General features: G+C 37.8%; 1 protein-coding gene across 1 annotated transcript in view; it reads right to left on the reverse strand.

Annotated features, from left to right (window-relative positions):
* Positions 1–14,633, reverse strand: part of ADAM9 (ADAM metallopeptidase domain 9) — a 151,811-nt gene that overhangs the window by 67,757 nt on the left and 69,421 nt on the right. The window contains exons 12-13 of the mRNA XM_044225334.1: positions 11,368–11,539; positions 3,323–3,415 (exon numbers count right to left, since the gene is read on the reverse strand). Of these exons, the coding sequence (XP_044081269.1) occupies positions 3,323–3,415; positions 11,368–11,539 (265 nt within the window). The remainder of the gene's footprint in view (positions 1–3,322; positions 3,416–11,367; positions 11,540–14,633) is intronic.

The following is a 14,633-nucleotide window of genomic DNA, read 5'->3' on the forward strand; positions in this document are numbered from 1 at the left end:
CCACATCGAGCTCTCCTGCTCAGCAAGGAGCCTGCTTCCCCCCCCCTCTCTCTACCTGCCTCTCTGCCTACTTGTGATCTCTGTCAAATAAATAAATAAAATCTTTAAAATAAAAAAGCTGATACATATTTTTATGCTCCTGGTTATTACTCTGTACTTTTCATTATAAGACAAGTCTAATACACGCACACTTACATTATCAGTTGGAACACAAAAATCCAGTGTTGATCAAGTTTCCTGCTAATGATGCTGCTGGGCAAAATATTACTTATAATTATCAATATTCTCCAGATTCTCTGTCTTGCTGAACTAATCAGATACTTCACTTATTGCCACAATAGAAATTGCCACATTGGTAACAGGACCCAACCACGGTGTAGAAAAATAGCTAATTACACCATCTGCTTAATTAAGACATCACTAAAAGAATAAGGTTTTTTTACATTAGGAGAGAAGAGAGAGACAACAATTACCAGACTCAACCACACCAGACCTCCTAGAATCTCCTGAAAAGGATCTAGATTTGACACTTAAAATTTGGGAGGACAATCCAGATATGGAACAATACTTCTCATTCATCTAACCATCAGATGCACAATGGGTAGAACATACGTGGTCAGTACAGCACCCTAACTGTAAAAATGTAATTAGAATTGACTCATCTATACTGATTTATATAGCTAACGACTATTCATGCATTACCTGACCTACTACCCACTGACAAAATAAAACTTAGAAAACCTTTACAATTCCTGGTAGGACTAGGCATCATCTCTAACTTAATTATCTCAGCAATTCAGGAAGCAGAAATCCAAAGTTAAGCAAGAATTATATGCACTCAAAAAATGTGAACCCCTTACACAATACAGTAGAAAACTTAGGTTCCAAAATTTTCTCAGCATTTAAAGAATTACATTCTATTGTCCATAGAACTATGTGTGATTATCATGCATACCAACTGGAATTTAAGTATAATAGCGACCATAAGATTCAGGCCCTGCAACAAAATTTACTTAATCTGAGAAATACCTATTTGAATGAACAATTAAAAATTAGTTGCTAAAGAATCAATAACCTTCTTGAGAGAGCATGGAATGATATCAGAAACATTACAGTAACAGGAAAAATGTCTTCTTCTAACTGGACTGAATCTCTTTTACAATTAGACCTCTTGAGACCATCAGGTTGTGACAATACAGGGCAATGTAAACTTTCACTTTTAAGACTATTGGAGGGCGCCTGGGTGGCTCAGTGGGTTAAGCCGCTGCCTTCGGCTCAGGTCGTGATCTCAGGGTCCTAGGATCGAGTCCCGCATCGGGCTCTCTGCTCAGCGGGGAGCCTGCTTCCTCCTCTCTCTCTGCCTGCCTCTCTGCCTACTTGTGATCTCTCTCTGTCAAATAAATAAATAAAATCTTTAAAAAAAAAAAAGACTATTGGAGGTCGAAGCCTACTAGCATATTACTCATATGCTGTGCAACAACAAATACAAGGTAATACTGCACTCTGGCAACGTGTATAACCCTATGGATAGATGGATATTCATGATCCAAAGAAATGGTATTTCAATGATCTCATAACATGTACTATACCTGGCATGAATTGGAAATCAATGCTAATCTTTTTCCTTTAACAAAAGCACCCACTGAAAAGTTGTTTTTTAACATAGGACTCTTTAACTGAATAATTTGTGCTAATGTTTATTCAGAGGTTAAATTCTTTAATCACATTAAAATGAAGGATACTACTATCACCATAAATAATGAACGTATTAAAATATTGTATGCTATTAATATAACATGATAAATAATGTTACCAAAATGGATACCTACATCTCAGAATATTCATACAGAGTTCTTCCAATATCTTACCATACTAAAATAACAGAAATACCTTGGGTTAAAACTGACAAAATTGATTAACTTTTGGATGAAAACATGGAAGGACTCAAAGCAGACCACAAAACCTTAACCAACAAGCTAACCCATTTAAAAATGCTACACAGGCCCTTCATGCAGCTTCAGCATGATTAATATTAACTTAACTCCATTAAACAAAGACATAGAAAACATAATAAATGTTCCTTTCTAGAATTGTTAGCAAACTCCTTCAAACATGTGATTTGTTCTGACTCATGGTCTGACTAAAAACCTTTAAAGATGGGATGGAATTATCTCTACACATTTGGGAATCCATTAAGGAAATTCTTCTATTACTTTCAGTTACCACTTTTGTTATATATCTTATTAAATATGCTATTAGAATGTTAAATATGCACTCTTACTCTTAAAAAGAAAAAAAATCACAGAAAGACTATGATTCTCGATACCCTCACTGTTCTTTTTTGGATACATCAAGAGTCTATACTGAAGATTCCATATGTATTTTTTTGATTTTTATCTTCTTTTTGTTTGACTTTATTCAACTAAATGTGACTCTGAGCTGGAGTTCTTATTCGTGTTTGCTTGATTCATTTTAATGTATCTATCTTGTTTGGATCTGATGTGCTCCTTATCTTATATGGTTTGAATTCAATTGATTTTGTTTGATTTCCATTGAAAACTTGATTAAGTAACCTAAACATGTCTTTTGCTATGTTACCAAACTACTCTTGCCATCCTGCTTTAACACATATTTGACTCCTGGCATGGCCCTTAGAGAATTTGCCAAGAGGAATCATGGGGTAGAATGTAGAGAGCAAAATGGAGTCTCCCACGTCAAGCAGGGGCCTGTGTCAAGCAATGACAAGAGCAGTGCAAGTACTGCAGCTAGGAGATAGCACCAGGACCCACAACAGCTGACCCCCCGGAACTGATCACCAAGAACCAGAGGAGGTCTGCAGAGACCCAAAACTAATTAAATCCCTTTAAAAAGGGAAGGATTTTGGCAGCCAACTGTCAAAGTCTTTGTCTATGACCACCTAAAAATGGTTAACTGCCGCTGAAGGCTCTGTCCCAATGATCTCCATTATCTCCAAACAGAAGCAAGATCCTTCACTGCTTGAACATCAGAAGCGGTGAGTGCAGAGAGCTGACCCGCAGACCCAGGCCTTATCTCAACCACACACCCACAGACTGACTTCGAGTTGGTTCATTCACTTCCTGCGCCCTTCTGTTATCTTGTTCCTTGTGTGGCTTGTCTTCTCTCCTGCCCTGGGTGCCGAGTAAGAAGCCCAGTTTCATCACATGGTGAATTGTCACTGAGTCTGGAATCCTGAACCTGCTTTCTAATTGTGATTTAACGTTGCTTTAGGATTGGATAAAGCTGACATAGTGGAGAGACACAGCCCATGTGTGTGCCTTCACAGCGGTTTCATGACACTTACCCAACAGTCTTTACAACAGTCACCATATGCACATTCAGCAGATGATTTAAGTTTACAAGTACTTCCTTCACAACAAGGGTCAGATTCACACTCCTGTGAAAAGAAAATAACTGTCAACAAAGAAAGGAGTCATTGTCATCAATTTTCATTAATCAAAGTCTTATCGTAGATCTAGTATCTTCTTTCTAACTGGGCTATAGCAGTCACTCTCTGGAAAATCACTTACTATCCTTCTGAAGTTATCAGTGACTCTTCAGCGACAACCATTGAAAGCAACATCTTTCAAAGGACTGAAATCATACAGAGAATGCCTTTTTGTCTGCTGGAACTGCCAGAACAAGATACCATAGACTGGTGGCTTCAACAACAGAAATTTATTATCTCAGAGTTCTACAGGCTAGAGGTCCAAACTCAAAGTTCCAGCCAAGTCAGGTTTTGGGAAGGACATTCTTCCTAGCTTTGCAGACAGCTGCCTTCTCGCTATGTGCTCAGGCTCCTCTTCAGTGTGGATGGTCTGATAGAGAGAGCAAGAAAGCTCCCTGGGGTCTCTTCTCTTAAGAGCAATAACCCTGTCAGATCAGAAGCCCATCCTTCTGACTGCATTTACCTTAATTACTTGCCTAGAGGCCCCATCTGTAGATATAGCTACACTGGGGGCTAGGGCTTCAACATATGAATTTGGGGGAGGAGGATACATTCAGTCTTACAGTTTCTTTAATCATCACAGAGAATTAAGCATCCACCAATACCTTTCTCTTCATGCTCAAGGTCTGACTTCTCTTATGGGTGTGTCTTCACATTATGTGACCATTCTTTTTACCTCGCCTGGCTTCTCTCACCCCACTTTAAACCTCCATGTCTCCCTATCACACACACACCCCAAATCCCACAACCTCCTACCCACAGAGACACCTCCTCTACATTCCAGCTAATGTGTTCAGGTCTGAATTGTTTGAGGGAGAAGGAGAAGGAGGGGGAAAGAGTAAGAGAAGGGACAGAAGGAGGAGGGGATGTGAGGGGCCCAAGGAAATAAGCTTTTTTTCATTTTTGAAGAATATTTGTCCTATGACGAAATTCTAGGATGACAGTTTCTTCTATTGAGAACCGTAAATATGCTATTCTATTGTCTTCCGGCCCTTAGCATTTCAGGGGGGGAAAAATCAGCTGCCATTCATATCTTTGTTCCACTGGTTTTTATTGGCTTCTTTCATTATTTTCTCTTCATCTCAGCACTTTGATTACAGTACACCTAAGTAAATTTTCTTTGTAATGATTCTGGCATGGGTTCACTTGGTGTTCTGAAATTGTAAGCCAATGTTTTTCCCTAAATTAGGGGGGTTTTAAGCCATTATTTTACTTTTTCTCTCATGCTGTCTCCTGAGATTTCATTAACAGTTACATGACTATTTGATATCTCCTACATGTCCCTGATGCTCTGTTCATTTTTCTTTTTGACTCTTCTATTTGTTCTTTAGATTGGGGTATTTCTTTTGATCAGTTTTGCCCACAGTGACTCTTTCCTGCCGTATTAGTCTCCTATTAGTTCTAGCCAGTGAAACTTTCATAAATTGGACTTCTTGGTTTTCTGTAATTTCTATTTGGTTCTTTATTATAATTTACATTTATCTCTAAAACTTTTTATCTCTTTAATCATGAACACCATATTTTTCTTTAATTCTCTGATGATAAACAGGGGAATACAATTCATAGCAACCTTTTTCTTTTTTTTCTAATAGCAAAATGTTAGGAAAAAAACAAACTCTGCATGGTTAGACAAAGGTTAAACAAACTCCAGGCAGGCTGGTGGAAATAACAGCATAAACATTATTCCAAGTTCTCTGCAGTAAAATCCACCCAATGGAACAATACTCATAAAAAGGAATGAAATATGAATACATACAACAACTTAGACTGACCTCAAAGGCATCACATTCTCAAAAGAGAATATATCTTAGGACTCCATTTATCTAACACTGAAGTGGCAACACTACAGCTAGAAAACAGTAGAGGTAGCCAGGGGAAGGGGTAGCCAGGGCAGGAGTTGGGGGTGGGTATGAATACAAAAAGGTAACAGCAGAGTTTTTTTGTGTGATGACAATATAGTTCTGTGTTAACTGAGGTGGTGTCTACATAAATCAATGAGTGGAATAAAATTACGCTTGCACAAATGTAGTTAAAAATGGTGAAAACTGAATGATGTCTGTGATCTAATTAATGCATCAATGTCAGTGTTCTGGTTTTTATATTGCATGAAGCTACATACAATGTCACTTTGGGGGCAGACTGGGTGAAGATACATGGGGCTCTTTGCACTGTTTTTGCAACTTCCCATCAGTTGACAATCATCTCACAACAAAAATGTAAAAATAAATGAACCCTTGGGCACCTGGGTGGCTCAGTTAGTTAAGTGTCTGCCTTCAGCTCAGGTCATAATCCCGGGGCCCTGGGATAGAGCCCCGCTTCAGGCTCCCTGCTCAGCGGGGAGTCTGCCTCTCCTCCCTCTGTCTCTTCCTCTGCTTATGCCCTGCCCCTCCGGCTGCATCAAATAAATAAATAAATAAATAAATTCTAACTTAAGCCTTGTACCATACAAAAGAATTCAGATGAAATGGATCACAGTCCTAAATGTAAACCCTAAAATTACAAGCTTCTAGGAAAAAATCTTTGCAACTCAAGATTACACAAAGATTCCTGAAATATAATACCAAAAAAGCAGAGCCCATAAATCATAAATTGGTAAAATGGGCTTTCATCAAAATGTAAAGCTTCTAGTCTTCCAAAAACACTGTTAAGGTAATTAAAGACACGCTAGAGACTGGGAGAAAATATCTGCAAATCACATATCTAGTAACGGACTTATATCCAGAATATAAGAAGAACTCTCAAAACTCAAGAAGAAAACTATCCAATTTTCAAAATGTGGAGAAGAGGTTAACAGATACATCATCAAAAAAGATCTACAAATGGCAAATAAGCCACTGAAAACAGGCACCACATCACTAGTCCCTAAGGAAATGCAAATTACAACTTCCGTGAGGTACTACTTCACACTTAAGAGAACAGCTAAACTGAACAACTATGTGAAGGGTTACCAAGGATGTGAAAGAATTAGAACTTCCATACACTGACAGCAGGGATGCAAAATGGGAAAAACACTTTGGAAAACACTTTGAAAATGTCTTGAAAAGTTATACACCTAACAAATGACCCAGTCATTCCACTCCTAGCTATTTCCCCAAGAGAAATGGAAACATAAGTCCATAGGAAGACTGGTATGCGAGTCTTCCCATACAGCAGCTTTATGTGTTAATAGCCCAAAACTGGAAAGAACCCAAAGGTACATGAACAGACGAAAAGATAAATCAATTGTACCATATCCGTACTACTCAGTGATAAACAGCAATAAAAAGGAATGAACTACTGACACGGTAGCAACATGGATGAATCCCAAAATAACAGACAGAATGAAGCTAGATAGACAACATGAAATTCACTTACACGAAACTTACATGAAATTCTAGGAAATGCACGCTAAGGTATAATGACAGAAAGGAGATCAGTGATTGCCTGAGGCTAGGAGAACAAAAAGGGATGCAAAGGGCGCCTGGGCGGCTCAGTTGGTTAGGCAACTTCCTTCTGTTCAGGTCATGTTCCTGGGGTCCTGGGATCAAGTCCCATATCAGGCTCCCCTGCTCTGCAGGGAGCTGGCTTCTCCCCCAGCTTGTGCTCTCTCTCTCTTTGTCAAATGGATAAATAAAATCTTTAAAAAAAAACAAAAAACAAAAAAAAAAAGCAAGAGGGCGGTGGGCAATGAATGGAAAGAAAGGATTACCAAAAGTCACAGAGAACTTTTTGGAATAATGATGTGTTTCTTACCTTGATCACGATGATGGTTTCACCCAAGTATACACATGTCAAAAATGTATCAACTTGTATGCTTTAAATATATGCAGTTTATTGTTGACCAAGTGTTCTCAATTGCATATTTCTTATTCTTTGCTCTGTCCTAACATAGTTTATTAGTTTTTTTAGTAAAGCTTCTGTCTTTCCTACAGGCCCCTGAGCTCTGCTTGTCCCTACAGAAAAAGTGGAATGTGCCACCCCCTCCCTCCTATCAGCTTTTAGTGGAAATCGGCTGACTACAGCAGAACACTTTTGTATCAAACCTCACTGGTCATTTCCCCTTGCTTACCCAGCTTCCTCTTAAAAGATTCTGCCTACTGACTTGCCCTCACCTTGACCCTTTAAAAGAAAAGCCTTTTCTTATTTGATTTTAAGGTGCTTTCAGATTTCTGAGATCAGAGCATTCTCCCTATTACAATAGTCTTTATTCTGAATAAAGCTTTTCATTATCTAAGTCCAATTTTGGTTTCTTTAACACTGTATTTAATTATACTTTAAGAAAGCTGCTAAATTGTTTTCAAAAACACTGTGTAGGGGCGCCTGGGTGGCTCAGCGGGTTAAAGTCTCTGCCTTAGGCCCAGGTCATGATCCCAGGACCCTGGGATCGAGCCCCGCATCGGGCTCTCTGCTCAGTGCAGAGCCTGCTTCTCTCTCTCTCTCTCTCTCTGCTACTTGTGTTCTCTGTCAAATAAATTAAAAAAAAAAAAAAAACACTGTGTAAGACATATGGCTTCATAAAAGATTAAAGAATGAGGAAATTGGGACGCCTGGGTGGCGCAGTTGGTTGGACGACTGCCTTCAGCTCAGGGCGTGATCCTGGAGTCTCGGGATCAAGTCCCACATCAGGCTCCCAGCTCCATGGGGAGTCTGCTTCGCTCTCTGACCTTCTCCTCGCTCGTGCTCTCTCTCACTGTCTCTCTCTCTCTCTCAAATAAATAAAATAAAAATCTTTAAAAAAAAAAAAAAAAAAAGAATGAGGAAATAGATTATATACATGGAAATTCTGTTTATGATTAAAGAATAATTTTATTTTTTTTTAAAGATTTTACTTATTTATTTGACAGACAGAGATCACAAGTAGGCAGAGAGGCAGGCAGAGAGGCAGGCAGAGAGAGAGGGGAGGAAGCAGGCTCCCCACAGAGCAGAGAACCCGATGCGGGGCTCGATCCCACGACCCTCGGATCATGACCTGAGCTGAAGGCAGAGGCCCTAACCCACTGAGCCACCCAGGCGCCCCTAAAGCATAATTTTAAATGGTTTTATAACAACTGATCATTAATGGATAAAAGTTAGTCCCTTAGCTTATTCCACATGGGCCCCCTCAACTAAAGAGCTAATATAAAATTTTCAATTACAAAAATGCTAACAGAAATTATGGAGGGCTTATGATGACAATCTTGAAAAAAAAGTACTATAAACCAAGCCAAAATACAAAATTCAGAAAATCTTAAGGGGAAAAAAACCTGATAAACTTTCCTTTATTTAAATTTCAAATTTCAATATAATAAAATACATCTTACAAAAACCTAAATGTCAAGAGTGAATCCTAAGACAAACCAAGAAACACAGTCTTAACTACAGAGAACAAACTGATGGTTATCAGAGGGAGCTTGGGGGTGGGTAGATGAAACAGTGATGGGGACCAAGGAGTATGCTTGGCCGGATGAGCAGTGGGTGTTATATGGAAGTGCTGAATCACTATATTGTACGCCTGACACTAATATTATACTGTATATTAACTGGAATTTCAGTAAAAACTTTAAATATATATAAATAAATGAACAATAAATAAATAAAGGAACTCAGAAGAAAAAAATGTCAACTAGAAAAAAAGTAATAGAACACAAAATGGAAATGAATTAAAAATTATAATTAAAAAGCACAGGTTGGGAGAAGAAAAGAGAGAACCGTAATGGAAACTTTAGGTGTTAATGACATGTCAAAGTAGTCATCGACTGTTACAAATGTTACTGTGCTGCAGGACGTGGAGGGTACAGGAAATTGTGTGTGTGGTGTGCGTGGTGGTATATGGGAACTCTTGGTACTTTCCATTCAATCTTTCTGTGACCCTAAAACTTCCCTAAAAGATAAAGTTAACTAATTTTTTAAAAGCTAAATTCTAAGCTACAGACAGAGGAGAAATATTAAAACATATACAAAACAGCAGACTTTGCCCACAATATGTGAGCTCCTAAAAATCAATTTAAAAGAATGAATGACACAAGAGAAAAATTGTTAAGGGACATAAAATGAGAATACATAGAAAAAAACAAGCACATAGTCTATAAGCATATGAAAAGATTAATAACTGAAATAATAATCTTCTTAAGAAAACATGTATTATTCTTTCCTGGAAAGACTATACTGTAGGGGGCACCGAATGCCACCATAAACTATTGATAGAAGTGCAAAGTGACACAGCCTTTTTGTAGGAAATTTCATAGCCTCTAACAAAATTTAAAAACATATACTCTTCAGTTCAGTAATTCTACCCTTATGTAATTAACTTAGAGAAACACTTGCATCCCTGCCTATATAGACACTGGATATGCACAAGGATGTACTGTTTGCAACAAAAAAATACTATTTACAATAAATGTTCATTAATAAGAGTATGGTTCAAGAAATCATAGTATATCCTTATATGGAAATACCAGTACATCCTTATACGGGAACACTAATCAGCAGATTAAAAGACTGTGTCTACATAAGGTATTGACATGGAAAAATTCCCAAGATATACTAATAGAAAACAAACAAAAAAAGAAAAAAACCTCTGCATACAACATATTAAGTCTGCTATGCAAAAAAAAAAATCCTAAGACAAACCAAACGATTTACAAATGTACATTTTACATATGTGTGCAAAAAGACACAAAGTCTAAAAAGAAACACACTATCCTTTTAAGAATGATTACCAATCCAGAAGGAAGTTTAAAAATTAATGGTGTGAAAGGGGAACTTTGCTTGTACTTACTATTTGAAACTTTTGCACCAAAACAAAATCTGTGATATTTGAGACAGAAGTGGTATTCTTTTTTAAAGAGTAATTCTGTAGTGTGAAAGGTCAAAATGCAAAAACAGACCACCTTAGAAAGTTTTGTACTGAAGTGAACAGTTAGGAGAAAGCAAAAGATATATAGTATTTAAAGAAGAAAGATCTGAGAATGCCTAGAAAGGAAAAGAGCCTGGTCACCCAAACACTATAACATTAATTTAGAAATTAAACATAACCTTGTTAGGGCCTTCCTTTCTTCATCTGATATGAGAATACAAAAAATATCCATCTCTTAAGGTTATTGTAAGGATTTTGCCACATAAAACATTTAAAAGAAGTCCCTGACAGCAAGGGTATAATGAAGGCCCGCCATAAGTCCATCATAAAATACATGCTATCTTTCTAGAGCATGAAGTCATCTGCTTCTAAAGCATGAAGATACAGTCAGATACAGAAGAAGTACTTGTGGAAAACATTAAGAATATGGTAAAGCTTAAACAAATCTAAACAAATTTCTTCAAAATTTAATGGAAGGTCAAGAAGGAAAGGACTTTTACACAGACCACTTTGAGAGGAATATGTAAGATACAGAATAATAATAATAAATATGGGCATGGGCTTATGGCGCTAAGTGTGCATAAAGGTCTGACAGAGATCAGGACGCACAACACTGAAGGTTAATAAAGGGAGAATGCTCATCTAAGTAGCAAGAATTTTGTTCCTGAAGGACTCTGGAAAATGGATCAGTTTCAATTTATTATTAAAATGAGTCCAACCAAAAAAGTATTTTGCAATGGTAATGCCAGAATAGTGAAAGCTTACAAATGAAGAGCGAACCGAAAAACTGATTAGTTCTTTAAAGCAAATAAATGACCTAATAACCGTAACCGAAATGGCAGAAGTTAGCAAAAAATGGAAGAATAAACATGGTGCTTTCCTGACATCAAAACAGATGACACCACTAGTTATGGTCTGGGAAGGAAGACATGGCCAATCCCAGGAATATGTCCCCACAAGCAAAATACCAATCCTCATTTGCCACTAACTTTTGCCAACTCCTATGCCAGTTGCCCAAAGCAAGCTATTCCATTTTTTCCAAATCCTGAAGTAATTTCACAAAGCAAAAATCAAAAATTAAACTGACCTTTGGAGTACCACAGTCACACTCTTCCCCGGGATCCACCAATTTATTACCACAGAAAGGAGCACTATAGGCTTCATCAGGCTTTGGAATATTAAGAAGGCAGTTTCCTCCTTTATTTAAAGTTAACTTCTCAAAGTCCTCTGCACTGCAACTGCTAAAGTTTCTGGAACCTCTACAATAAACATTAAGAAAAAGATCTTATGTCATAGCAATTATTCACTGAGATTTTAAATCACGTCCTCAACCAATAAGTGAATATTTAAAATGGCAGAAAATAAACTACCAAAAAATAGAAAAAAATAGAGAGAAATGAGAATAAATATAATACATTATTTCAGTTACTACATAATATTCACTATTGGGGTTATAATATATTATACCCCCATGAAAATATCTTCCAAACATATCAATTACATTAATATATAAAACCATAAGAAGACCTTAGAAATTATCTAGTCCTATCCAAAATTCAGTTTTATTTACATTCTATAATAAAAGTTCCTCAAATATTTGACACTAGCTATATGTTTCCCCAATCTTTTCTCACTCTACAGGACAACATTGTTATGTTCCCTTCACTATCACATACAGGGAGCCATGTGAAAATAATGTGAATGGGCTTTCCAGTGAGGATGCATGATAGCCACCAACAAGCAAACTGCACAGCGCAGAGTTTCAGCTAGAGTCTGAGGTTTAAACCTTCTGGTAATTCCTGAGACCCATGCTTAATACTCTGAAGGCTAGAACAGCTTCTAGAAATTGCCCACCTTGAGCTATCCATATGAGATCTATACAAACCATGAGCTATCCATGTGAGATGTATACAAATGCAGCTTTGATTTGTTCTACATGTTGTTGGCGGGGTTTGTTTGTTTGCTTTTTTAGTTATGGGTTTACGCAGTAACTCTAAAATACATTCAGAGAGTCCTATTTTCACTTTTGAAGATTACAGAGAAAAACACCCACATATACACCAAGGATCTTTGAGAAATCAAGTCCCATTGAAGTTTTATCAGGGGAATTTAGTGCCCTGAAAGACTCTCTTTCATCAGCTTGAGCAGTGGTGCCAAGAATAGCAGTGGAAAAGAAAACTGTGTTGCATTATAGTTATTAAGGAGGCATCCCTGTCTATGTTGGCTCTTTTGTACATCCACAGAATCTAAGAAACAGATTCTTTCTGTGACACATTGTGTTCTGGATATACATATTACACTCTTTGCTAACTGGCCCCAAGTCTCTAGAGAAGTCAATAGTCCAGACTCTAGGCTCTTGGAAATGGAAAGCAGTCTGCCTAGACATTTTGGTACCATTAACTACCAGCTGAAAAAAAAAGTCTTTGAATGTGGGGTTTTGAAGGATTTTAACAAACTGACCAGCAGATAAAGAAAGGTCAATTGTCTGTAACCAAATAAATAAATAGGCAAAGGCAGTGTTTTGACTCACATACAAAGAAAAGATCTACCACAAGTCCATTAACAATAACAAAAAAGGCTTGTTTTCAGTATTCTTTTTCTTACTTATCCCTTTTAATGATATTGTGAGGAAGAGTCCTCTAGTACATTATCATTCATTCAAGTATTTCTTGAACGTTATTATGCACAAGGCACTCTCCTTCTGTACAAGGGATAAAATGATGAACAAAGCAGACAAAAATCCTCACCCCTACAGAGCATTCTAGTGAGTGAGTCAAACTATACACATAGTAAGTAAACTGGAGAGTATACAAAGGTGATAAGTGCCATGGAGAAAAGTGAGAAGGTGAAGCAGGTGACCCAAGCAGGGAGGGGGAGGGAGGAAGCGACAGCAGTCAGGACAGGTACTTCAAACACTGTGCTAACGAGTCAGCACTGGATATGTGGGAAAAGAACAGCACACCAGGAAGGAACAACAAGTGTGAAAGCCCTAAGGTAAAATCCTGCCCTGTGTGCGCAGGGAACAGTAAGGAAGCCAATGGGGTTGGAGTGAAGTGAGTCGGGGAAGGAATGACTAATGAGAGATGCAGTCAGCAACAGAGAGAACAGGCCATTGTAAGACTCTGACTTTCTACTGTTAGGGAAATGAGGAACTTGGGGGGGGGTGATACAATGGAAAGTGGTGAGCAGGAGTTTTAACATGATTCGACTTGTACTTTAATTGGATCACCATGGTTCCTATTTTAAGGAGAAAGTACATACAAGGGGTTCTTGCAGAAATCCACTCAAATGTTGATGAGGTACCAGCATGACAGCAGTGGAAACAGTGAGGAGTGTCTGGATTATTTATACGTTTTAAAGGAACAGTCATTAAGATGAAGAATCTAATAAAAAGAGAGAAGACAAAGATGACTCCAATATCTGGGGGACCGAACTACAAGAAGGAAGGAGTTACCATTAACTGACGTGGAGAAGACTGTGGGCGGAGCAGGTTTTAGGAGAGCTAAAGGAGTTTGGGTCTAACAGACATCAGGTGACACTGTCAGAGTAGCAGTAGCTAGTAATTACCCAATTAACAAAAGAGACTTCAATTTATTTATTTATTTATTTATTTGGTAGGAGACTTCAATTTAGACAGAGGTTTGTGACTGCTTTTTATTTGCTATTTTTGATCTATATATGATAAGTATCTTGCCTGCCATGTAGTACACATTCAATGTTTTCTGTAAGAATACACTAACCAGCCAATAGCCACAAATATACACGTGTCTACACAACTGTGCAGACATGTGTATATTTCTACACTTGAGTCCCTAATCCTAATCTACATAAGGTCTATCACTTCTGTTGGGGCACCTGGGTGATTCAGTCAGTCAAGCGTCTGCCTTCGGTTCAGGTCATGATCGCAGGGTCCTGGGATCAAGCCCCATATCAGACACTCTGCTCAGCAGAGTCTGCTTCTCGCTCTCCCTGTCTGATGCTCTGTCTGCTTGTGTGCTCACACACTCTCGCTCTCTCTCTCTCCCTCTCTGTCAAATAAATAGATAAAATCTTTTTTAAAAATCTACATAAAGTCTACCATTTCAAAACAGATTATTTTTTTAAATAAGTTTCCTAGTTAGTAGATGGGAAACATTTTCTCACAAATACAATGTCTAAAATGTTTCATCCTAAAGCAACCCATTTAAAAAAAATCTGTTTCCCCACAATGGAGTTGACCATAATATACTGAAAAGGATTAACAAAATCAGAAGCATTTCTGGTGCTTTTTACCTGATGGAGAGAGTAACAAACATTTCCATATTGCTCTTCAGTAAGCCTATGGGAACTACCATGAAGATATTTGCCCCTAAT

Source organism: Neovison vison, chromosome 11 (genome assembly GCF_020171115.1).
Source record: "Neovison vison isolate M4711 chromosome 11, ASM_NN_V1, whole genome shotgun sequence".
In the NCBI taxonomy this organism is placed as follows: Eukaryota; Metazoa; Chordata; class Mammalia; order Carnivora; family Mustelidae; genus Neogale; species Neogale vison.